The sequence below is a fragment of the Pundamilia nyererei genome, unplaced genomic scaffold (assembly GCF_000239375.1).
Source record: "Pundamilia nyererei isolate P.nyererei 1_Seehausen unplaced genomic scaffold, PunNye1.0 scaffold00001, whole genome shotgun sequence".
NCBI lineage: Eukaryota > Metazoa > Chordata > Actinopteri > Cichliformes > Cichlidae > Pundamilia > Pundamilia nyererei.
In genome coordinates, this window is record NW_005187402.1 from 4,276,576 (window position 1) to 4,287,708 (window position 11,133).

The following is an 11,133-nucleotide window of genomic DNA, read 5'->3' on the forward strand; positions in this document are numbered from 1 at the left end:
ACACACACACACACACACACACACACACACACACACACACACACACACTAGGAGATGCAGAGAGAGAAACAGGAAACAGAGCAGAGGGTCAGAGATAGACTAGAGAGACAGCAGCAGTGCAGCCAGCATGCAGGATGTGAAGCAGCTGGGAAGTCAAGATTAAGAAAGTGCACTTACAGCAATTAGAAGAGACAGTGCTGTGTAACAAAGTGAGCATGCCTAACTTGTATGATGCACATCAGTGCCGACCCTTTAATACATTGGCACTCTTAACTCCTTGTGTCCTAATCGCACCACTGGTTTCTGGTACTTCACACCACACTGACACAGTACAGTAGCATCACTCTGGGATCGTAATGTGGAGACAGGGTGAGGTGTATCGAGGTCAATTCTTCAATAAGTTCTTTTAGAAAACTAGTCCATTTGTCATATTCTATGTGACATAAATCAGAACTACACTGACTGCATGGTCACTTAAATGTGTGCTGAACCCACAGCTTCCTCAGGTTTCATATGCTGACAGTAAATAAAACAGCATGTCTGTCTGTGACATTTCACAGAGCATAACTGACACGTCAAAAACATTTAATGAATCCACTATTTATGTTTCTTCCACATAAGCGTGTATTTTCATCCAGTTTTGAAATGACTGCCAACCGCAGCATGATGGCACACTGAAATTATGGTCCTGATATACCAAACACATTTATCTACACCAATATAAAATGCCCTTAATAAAAAAAAACTTTATGACTCCATAAACTGGAAGTGCTATCTGTGGTTTACAAGAAACAGCCAGTTCTGGGACTGTGCACTTCCTGTAAATAATTAAAATGCATTAAACTTAGATTAGATTTCTCCACCTTCTCTTGGAGGCGGGCAGAGGGACTGTTCGCAGTAGCTTTGCGGGCATCATAAAACTCTAAATACCTGGAAGAACATTTATTGCACCGATCTAACAGGAGTCACAGCACTCAGTGTTGGAGAGAGGCAAGAGTTTACAGTGTAGTTACAAAACATCAGCACTGGCATGTGTGGAAACTTTCTTTTGCTTTTAATAAAGAACTCTGCTTCATCACAATCAGACTTGTCTGCTGCTCAACCCACCTTCTCGGCTGGCTCTCCTGGTTTACGATTTCCCTCCCTGCCTCGGAGGCTCTTGGCAGAGATGGCGCTCTCTGAGGTCTGCATGATGAGCTGGGTGGCCAGGAACTGCTGGACGTGCTCCAGGACGTCGCGCTGCATCTCCAGCGCCATGTGGTACACGTCGTGGTCCGACGAGTTGTACATGACGGCATTCTGAAACATCAGCATGATGTCGCGCTGGAACTCAGCGGTGGTACGGATAACACCGGACTCGATGTTCTTCTTTATGGCGGACAGGTCCATGGGTCTGCAGCAAGAAAGCAGCAGCAGTTAGTTTGTTTTGGTACTTTAGTTGAACAGTTAGGCTGCAACGATTTTTAGCTGAGCTTGTTTCAAAAATGAAGGGTGTGTGTGTGCGGTCTGACCTGTGTACAATGCTGTGGTAACCTGGAGCGATGTCATCTGACACAGGCTGTAGGAAGACGCTGGCGTACCTGAGAAACACAATATTAGCAAAAGTAAAACACCTGTTTCCTCTCAACAACGTGACCCGGGTTAATCTGTAGGATTCAAGCGAGTCTCTAACTTCTTTAACTGACTGGAAAAAGTCAAATGGTTTCATGCAAACGTGCTGCAGAATGTCCAACATTGTAGTTACTCATTCAGTCACACCAGCTCGATACAAAAAGATGGAAATTGATGAAACTCACAATAATAAGACAAAAATAAATAAATCAAATGAAATTGATTTGAACTTACTGACCAAAAAAACAAGACTTGGAACAATTTATTGTTGAGCTCTGGTACAAAGCTCTACCTGTGATTGGCTGCAGCTCTCCACACCAGCATAATGGCTTTCTTCCAGATCTTCTGCGCCTGGACCGCCTCCTGGTCTTCGCCACATGTAGAGCTGACGCAGGAAAGAAGAGAGAGGCAGTCGGAGCAGAGTGGGAGAGAAAAGCAAAAAAAACAAAAGCATATACTGTTAGACTGTTAGCCCAATGAAAATGACAAAAGTCAGCTAAGTTTGATCCATTTTCCCTAATATTTTTGTTAAGAAGAATAGCAGGGGTTATTTCAGGAGAAACAGACTCCTGGTTTTACTATTACTGGTAAAACCAGGGACAGGGTGAATATTTTTGCCTACGCCCTTTCTGGAAGAATAAGCACCTGGACACTTACAGCTGGGAAGAAGAGGCCGGGCTGCTGGCCAGTGAATCAGCAGTGTAGCGCTGGGAGGGCGGGCCGTATCCATCCTCACTCTCACTTGCTGCCCGATCCACCTCAGATAAATATGGACCCTCCCCCTCTCCACACTCGTCCTTCAGCTCCATCGCTTCTTCGGGGTCGCCCTCGCTCCCTGCCTCCTCCTCCTTCACCTCCTGGATTCAAGCACACAGAGTAAAATAACGGTTATTCTTGTTATCATATGCCGTCCACACATGTACGTAGCCTTAAATGTGTTACCTTGGACTCTTTCCCGGACACAGAGCTGTCCTCAGAGTCTGTGGGACAGAAACGAGGAGACAATGAGAAAACAGAAATGTGTGAGCATTTCCACTGTGGGTATAGATCGGTGTGTAATCCACGCACCTAAGCAAGGTGGGTTGGGCTCAGGCTGACTCCACTCTTCTCCTTCACTCTTCACTGTAGCTTCAGTGACTTCTTTGACCACAGGCCCCTCCTCTGCGACTTCACTTGCTGCTACACCATCATCAGAGGTGACAGAAGAAGTGACATCACTTCCCGTCACCTCAGGTCCTTCATAGTTTCCCTTAAGCGGTTCTTCCCTGTTAGTATCTGGCTGGTTTTGTGTCTCCTGGCTGGCAGGTGTCGGGGCTAATGTTGCGACCATATCCTGAGGTGTCTGTGGGGGGGCTGACTCTTGGATGGTGGGTGTGGGCTCTGAAGCTTTCAGCTCTTGGGTCTCCCAGGGGCCAGGTAGGGTGTGACCTTCTGACACGGCCTCTTCGCACAGAGAGAGAGCTGCTTCCACCGCAGCTGCATCCAAAGCCACAGGGTCATCGTCCTGGGATGATGATCAAAAAGATAAACCATTATGTTGTTTCAGTGTTTCCCCACACATGAACTTTACATGGGGAGCCAGGTTAGTGAAAGAGCAGATATTAGACCTGCTGACTGTCAGAGCAGCAATGAAGTGTCTCCAATTAAAAAACAACAACAAACAAACAAAAAAACAAGAGGAGTTCTTAAGCTAAACCCCAACCTACCGAAACCACCAGCGATAACTGTGGCCTCTTCCTCCTGACCTGTCAGACACATGTGACCTTACTGGGATCACTAGGCTCCTTCCAGTATGGCTCTCATACTGGTAGGAGTTCATTGACCACACTAAGGTTGTGATCGTTACATCCAGCCACATCCAGCCTACTTTGATCTTGAGACAGCTGTGAAACTCACCTTTCTGAGATGTCTTAATATTTGAAAAGGAAGTGCAATTTCAACAGCATGTCTTAAAGAAACGCTGATGTAGCAAATGAGAAAAACGTATTAACGCAACTCTTTGGGTTTAAATTGTAAGCAAAAAATGTGTAAAATTTCAGAAAGTTCTGGCAAAGTTTTTGTTAAGTCACAGAAAATATGTTTTAACTGTGGAACCACTAAAAACCACAGAAACCTCTACAGTGCAAACACAGGAACTTTTCTCTTATTTAATTGCTAAGCTATTACTTAAGTACTTTGGTGCAGTGTGAAAGGCCTCTTTAATTTACGCCCTCCTTCACATTTTCCAAAGCTGTCCAGTGGGCCGGACTGGAGTCTTTGCCTGGCCGCAGACTTTATGTTTGGCACCGGCTCTAGGGGTTGGGTGGGCCAAGTGAATTTTGAGATTTTACATCTTTTTCCCCCCATCCAAAGGAATAAAGAAACCAATATACTACTGGAAAAAAATCCCCTTTTTCTTATTGTGAAAATTCAGTTGCTGTTAACGAGCGATTGTCAGTACTTCCTGTCTAGTGCTCTCCTGTAGGCAGTCTGTTCAGGTTGCTGCTGTGACAATCCTCAGTGTAGTTGTGCCATCTACAGGCAGTCCTTGTTCTGCTCTAGAGATTCTTCAGGGCCACTCTTAGCTAAATGTTTAGTCCAAGTCTGACAATGGGAACATAAAATATGGAAAATTTCATTCTTTGTTTTCCAATTAACACTAAATATTTTCTAAATCATATTTTCTTTGTATTAGTTTGTTTTTAGTGTCATTGCCTTAATCAACGACTAAAATACTTGATATTAAACCTACAAAATAAACTCTGCTCCTGGTCATGTTAATCTCAAACGAATGCAGCCCCTACACAGTACGTACCTTCTCTTCAATGATGGCAATGATGTCTCCCACTGTCTCCAGGTCCAGTTCATCACCAATGTAAGACACAGCCACGAGGTCTTCTTCTACTAATCCCGTGTCCTCACCGAGCTCTGCCTTCACTGCGGCCTCCGCTTCCCCCTCTGTAAACCCGTGCAGGTGACGAAATAAGAACACAAGCATGCAACAAGAATCTTACTGCAAAGTTAAGACCCGTATCTCCCTCTTTGAACCAGGAAACAATGACTAAAATGCAACAACGCGGACGTGTGACTTTATTTAGAAACAGACTGTAGAAAAACAGGAAAAAAAGGAGGAGGAGAGACAAGCAAAAACGTTCCCCCAGACACCCCCAAGACATTTAGTGTTACTTTGAACATGCTCTGTCTATCTTAATTACAAGTAACCAGGAGTCACGATGCCCAGTTAGGTTTTGTTTAACCTGCTTTTTAAAATCAGGACATTTTTAGGAGCCCCATGAATGCAATTATTTCCCAGGACAGCAACCAGGCAAGCTGTAAAGAAAGTAGCTCCTGTGTAATGTGAAACTTAGTTAGGTGTGTTTACCTGTGATGATGTCATGGCCAGGTGGTAAGGCAGTGGCTGCCGTAGCAGTCTGTACGCCATTAGTTAGGCTTCCAGTGGAGTCGCCCTCTGCAACCTGACATCAGAAAAAACACAACAACAAAAACACCAAAGTGAGGTTTAATAAAAAATATCAGAGCATAAAAGAAGATTTAAAAGAATACTGATGTTAGAATATCACAGTAAGGCTTTATTGCCCACTGAGTGGATCAAGTCCTACTTTCATTCTTTGAATGTTAGTATTAGAATAGGTATCAAAACTCAGTGGCTTAGCCAGGAATTTAAAAATACTTCAAATCGATTTGCACTTTACAGATGCATTTAAATGATTTGTTTTCACACATTGCTGGTTTTCAGGTATTTTACAGAACTGAGTCTAAAGCCTTTGAGCAAGACTCGCACAAAGGTTTTCATTGTAATCACATCGTTTCTGGATGTTATGAGCCATGCTAAGTTGCCTCTCACCAGGCGAGGGCTGGCTGAGATGAGGTTGCCTTTTTTCAGCAGTTCTGACAGTAGAGGTGAGGGTGGCGGTGTGGCCTTCTGGGCTAGGAGCCTTTTCTGTGGCGAGTCATCGACTAGAACAGCGAGTCCACCATCTTTGGGCCCAGGTCCTGGAGGGTCTGCTGCTGGCAGAAACACTCCTACCCCCTGAGCCTGACAGACAGCAGAGAAGTCATTGAGACGGAGCGAGATGATCTTATTCCTCTGACTTGTAATGAGGCAAAAACTATAACCCCTGGGGCCGAATATACTCATGTTTAATGTTACTGTAGACGTCTCCATATTCACTGCAGTGAAACATGGTTTATGTTGCTGTGAGCTTGGCTGAAATTCATCTCTTAACAGAAAACTGGGACTCTTATAAACTCATTTCCCTTCACCATCATTCTTCTATCCTGTGAGCTAAACAAGTATATATGGCAAACTAAGTGTTCTTACAACTGAGTGGGTGGTGGTTGTATCTTCAGAGACACCGGCTCCTGTATCCATGGGTGGAGTGGGCACTGAAGAGTCAGTCTGAGAATCCAGGTTTGGCGGGCTGGCACCCAGGGGAGACCGTAAAGTCACACTGGGCAGACGCTTGGGTGTGTTTTTCACTGCCTGGCGAGCTGCGATACAGACAGAAGACCAGAGTGGAGGTGAGCATGACAATTTTCAAACTCTCCTTAAAAACAAATCTGAAAAAAAGCAGCAGAGAAATCCTGAACATCATGTGAGAGGATCATCACTCCAACCCAAGCACTTGAGTGAAAGATGCTCTTGTCTTAGGAGAAGCTGAGAAACATTCCAAGAAGGACGAGAAGTTGCAATCTTCTGAGATATAGATGCATATAATTCCTGCTTTATTACATCCTCTCAGTTGATTCTGATCTCACATCTATGTTACCCCTCAGGTTTTTATTAAGCTTCCCTCCCCTTCCTAAAAATATCAAACTATAAATTACAGCAAAGAATTTTTCTACTTCATCTTCATGATTCTCGGTTTGCAGATGGTCTAAACTCTATTTTCAAAACGTTTCCTCTATCCAACAACCTCAAATAGCCATAAAATGTAGAGTGCAATAGTCCAGGAGAAATAAAATGCCTGGCTACAGAGGACCTCTCATCATTTTTAAGAGTGCTATTGTTTTCAGACATCCTAATTCCCTTCTAGTATTGTCCACATAGCCAAAACCACAAGGGCTTTGCAACAGGTCGGCTACATGTGTGGGCCGAGGTTCGACGTGTGATTTGAATCTTCCTGGTTGTACGTGGATGTGAGAGATGGTCGTCTTTAATCTTAGCTTAGAGTTCGTGCCAACAAGGGAAATCTTTATGCTAAAAAAACCTGTAGGTACAAAATGAAGTTCTACCTTCACAAATCTGTCCCTTAGTTTACCAAGATCACAGGTTTCAGCTTCATATGGGAACTTTGTTTTTATATCAAATGACTCACTCGAATTTTAATAGTATGACATATATACTTAACTTCAAACTCTGACAGATCTTACCATAACATACAGACAATGACAATGGCAACACCCACCACAGAGCAACAAGTTTGCAACTAATTCTTCGCCTTTTCCTAAGAAATACATGCACCAGCCTTCGTAGAGTGAAAGTGAACCTAAACTACCTTGGTACGCCATTTCTGTGGCTTTCCTCTTCTGCTCTGCTTCCTCCTCGTCCTGCTTCTTCTTTCTAGGTAAGACAAATTTAAAAAAACAAACAAAAAAAATGAGCATTTTATGACAATATAACAGTTTGTATACAAAACTAAATGAGAGAACGCCCTCATTTATCTAAATAACCCACTCATCTACAGAGATACAGACATATACTTTTTTAATCCCACATTGGGGAAATTTACTTGTTACAGCAGCACAGACAGAAGAAAAATGTGAATAAGAGATATATTAGAAAAAACACACACACACACACACACACACACACACACACACACACACACACACACACACACACATATATATATATATATAAATAAAAGAACAGTGTACAAAACATGTATAGTTGTTGGTTACTGGCAAACAGAGCAAAGTTTTACTGGCAGCGTTCTGCAAGATCTTTAACACACTGGAGTTGGTTGTGTGAAACAGCTATCATGGTAATCCACCCATTAGGTGGAAGCACTATCCCACAGATAAGATGCTTACAGTGTGATCTCTCCCCAAAGCTCTTTCAGCTGGGAGTCCATGTGACCCATCTGTATCAGATCCACCTCCTTCTTCAACTTCCTGTTGTGATTAAAACAAACAAAGCAAAAAGGGGTTAAAGTTCAGATATCAAAGTTGTCAAATGTTTTCCCTTTAAGAGTTTATGTACCTGTACTGCTCTTGTGTATCTCGTATAAGTTTTTTTAACTCCTCTATTCTCTCAGTGGTCAGCCTACGAACGATGACATCTTCAATGGTCTCGACCACCTCGCCCTTCTCACCGCGCTTACGCCTGGAACAGGAAAACACACATTTTGAGTCAACTCTCAAATTATTTTTAAAATGCATAATAATATTGTTTACTTTTTATATCTGCACACAGATATGTGTACACACTGTAATACTGACTTAGGGGCTTCAGTAGCTTCCAGCAGTTCTGAATATTGTGAGGCACAGTGCTGAGAAACAGAGAACAAATTATTCTGATAGGTGAGCAGAGGAGATCAGTCCAACTGCAGTTACACTCAAAAGACAATTTTCCTGAAGACTTATGGAAGTGAAGTGTGAGATAAATTCACAAAAGGAATATTTGTTATGCTCTCACCTTTTGTGAGAACCAGTCTGGTGGACGCCCAGGCTCTGCGAAAGGCTTGATGGCTCTACTTACACTTACCCTGGAACACAGAGAGTCTCCTCAGACTAAACTCAAGCATTAAGCAGATAATCTAACAATAACAAGCATTTAAAAAATAAAATAAAATAATATTATTTTGTCTTACGAACTGCCTTGCACTCGCCTACTGCCAGTGTTTGAAACAGATTATGAGCACAGAACAATAACCACCATAAGGATCATTGTTAAGACACTCAATCTGATATATTCTAGTACGATGGTTCATTTAGACAAAAACTGGTAATCTTAGGGAAAGCACAAAATGTTTGCAAACACTAATATCTTAAAAGAAATGGTACAAAACCCTCTGAAGATAATTTTCATATTATAATGCTCATTTTTAGGAGAACTGCAGAAAAATAGTGGTATATAATGATAGTAAATACAATTACAGTTATATTAATCAAACAAGATCCTTAAATCATTTTACATATCTTCTCCTTACAGCATTTCTCCAACACATTTAAAATATGAATATGAGGTCCCATGGGCAAACTAAATCTCACTCACTCACACACACTCACACACACACACACACACACACACAAAAGTAGCTGAGCATATTTCTTTTTACCAGTTTTGGTCTCCGCTCCTCATAACAGAGGAGGCCAGGCACAATTTCTCCCTGACTGACCAGGGCTCCGTCGGCCCCACATTCAGTATCTTGTGTTCTGTTGGGGGGAAAGAAGAATTTATTACACGATTGACTGTTTTTCCTGCTACTTTGTTGCTACTAGCTAACAAGCCACAGGATGCCACAAGCCAGTATACAGTGTACTGGCTTGCCCCAAACCCAAATGAATAATGGAGAGGGGTGCATCAGGAAGAGGATCAGACTTAAAATCATCACCAATCCAATCATGTGGCTCATTAGTAAGATCTGCATACTGGACTGGTCAGGAGCCCACAAACTGCAACCAGTGCTGCTGGCAAGCAGAGTACCAGTGGAAACTATGCCACTGATGAGTGAAGACAGATTAGAAGAAGGCCAAGGTTAGTGTGGCTAGAGTCAGTAACAGAGAAATTTTGGAGCGTTGAGGACAGAGCAGGGACTGGGAAAGGGAGATAGCTGACTGATTGGATATGACCAGAGGAAAGATAATAGATATACTGAACAAAGGACGCTGAAGATGGAGCTACAAGACAGAAAGAAAAGGGGAAGAACAGAGGGAAGATTCGTGGATGCAGTGGAGGAGGACTATGCAGAGGGTGGTGCGACAGAAGAGGATGTTAGGGGTTGGGTGAGATAGAGGCAGATGGTCCAGATGATCCACTGTGGTGACCCCTAAAAGGCACAGCTGAAAGAAGCTAATTGAAAACCTGTATTTTAGGGCAAAAGCAATGGCTCAAAAAGAGCCACATAAAATATGAGACATTCCGAAACAACTCAGTTAACTTCATTCTGCCACACAAGCTTCCATCCAAATTGCAAAGGCATCTGAGGGTAATTTCAGTAACTGAACATAAAATATATGGGACTTGTGGTTACGTGTAGTAGTAGTTCTGCCACATTAGATTGTAACGTTATGGCTTTGTTATTACTAGCAATATTATCTGACTGCGTTTTGACAATTTTAATTGAGTAAAATCCCAATTAACATTATTTTTAATTGAGTGCTATTTTACGGAACTTTCTATCCCTGCTTACTTGGTCAAATACACACAAAAACATGTTAAAAAAATAGTATTTTTTCTAAGAAGAACACTATCATCAGTCAGATGACGAATCAGTCTCTGCGGACTGTCTCAGTTTTTTTAGTGGTTTGTTATTGTTTTTTCGCTAAGTACCACACATACGACGGTCCTGTTCTCGTACAGTCAATAAAAACCGTTCAGATCGTAATATGTTGAAAACGTTATTTTAAGTTTAAAAATATAATAAAAACCAAGGGCAACGGCGTCAAATGAATGATTTAAACGTCTTTCGTTATTTAGCCAAGGTAGCTAGCTAATGCTACACTATTGATATTAGCTTGGGTATGCTAATATGATTACAGCAAAGCATTCCTCAAGTTTACTGGGGCGTGAATATAAGTTAAAACACACAACCCTATCAAGAGACGTATCACATACATTTCTAGAAAAAAACAACAACATACGCATTGCTAATATTTAATTTAAAGCGTTAGCTTAGCATAGTCGATTAAGGGGGACACATTCGTGAGACACACACACACAGGTAAACACGGTGCAACGTTTTAGCAAGGTAAGGGGCTACAGGTTCTGGCTAAAATAATCTAGCTGCAAGGCTTGGAGTTTGTTTGCTATTACTACTGTCTATAAATGACGAGGAAAAACAGAAAGACTTGAAATATATTACTCACTGCCGATACCGCTCGCCATTGCTTTTGTGACGAGGCCTTGATCACAACTTCCGCCGGACAGGTTTCAACGGAACACACAGTAAAGTCAACCCAAGCGAGCGGAACAAATGGAAATTTGATTAAATAAATAAATAAATAAATAAACGAAGCTTTAAAAACAGTGAGGGATACTAGGAGCTGTTTCATTACACTTAAGCAGAGTTGGAAATACTTCGTTACTGTAACGAAATACAAATACTCCGTTACTGTACTTACGTACAATTATCAGGTATCAGTACTTTACTTGAGTCGTTTTTTTTTTCTGACAACTTTTTAATCATACTCCCTATATTTTTAAAATAGGCTCGTAACTCTTGTTACATACAGAGTAGTTAGACATATTCAGACACACAGAACCAATGCATAATGCATGGTATAGCACAGAACCATGTACATAATACACACACACACACACACACACACACACACACACACACACACACACACACA

General features: G+C 42.0%; 1 protein-coding gene across 2 annotated transcripts in view; it reads right to left on the reverse strand.

Moving 5' to 3' along the window:
• Positions 1 to 10,725, reverse strand: part of brd8b (bromodomain containing 8b) — a 15,095-nt gene extending 4,370 nt beyond the window's left edge. For both annotated transcript variants that reach the window (XM_005719479.2, XM_005719478.2), the window contains exons 1-17: positions 10,645 to 10,725; positions 8,895 to 8,991; positions 8,252 to 8,321; positions 8,056 to 8,105; positions 7,817 to 7,939; positions 7,648 to 7,728; positions 7,110 to 7,174; positions 5,933 to 6,102; positions 5,456 to 5,647; positions 4,973 to 5,066; positions 4,406 to 4,548; positions 2,680 to 3,115; positions 2,554 to 2,591; positions 2,269 to 2,468; positions 1,904 to 1,996; positions 1,512 to 1,580; positions 1,108 to 1,393 (exon numbers count right to left, since the gene is read on the reverse strand). In XM_005719479.2, the coding sequence (XP_005719536.1) occupies positions 1,108 to 1,393; positions 1,512 to 1,580; positions 1,904 to 1,996; positions 2,269 to 2,468; positions 2,554 to 2,591; positions 2,680 to 3,115; positions 4,406 to 4,548; positions 4,973 to 5,066; positions 5,456 to 5,647; positions 5,933 to 6,102; positions 7,110 to 7,174; positions 7,648 to 7,728; positions 7,817 to 7,939; positions 8,056 to 8,105; positions 8,252 to 8,321; positions 8,895 to 8,991; positions 10,645 to 10,663 (2,226 nt within the window). In that variant the 5' untranslated portion in view covers positions 10,664 to 10,725. The remainder of the gene's footprint in view (positions 1 to 1,107; positions 1,394 to 1,511; positions 1,581 to 1,903; positions 1,997 to 2,268; positions 2,469 to 2,553; positions 2,592 to 2,679; positions 3,116 to 4,405; positions 4,549 to 4,972; positions 5,067 to 5,455; positions 5,648 to 5,932; positions 6,103 to 7,109; positions 7,175 to 7,647; positions 7,729 to 7,816; positions 7,940 to 8,055; positions 8,106 to 8,251; positions 8,322 to 8,894; positions 8,992 to 10,644) is intronic.
• Positions 10,726 to 11,133: the final 408 nt, after the last annotated feature.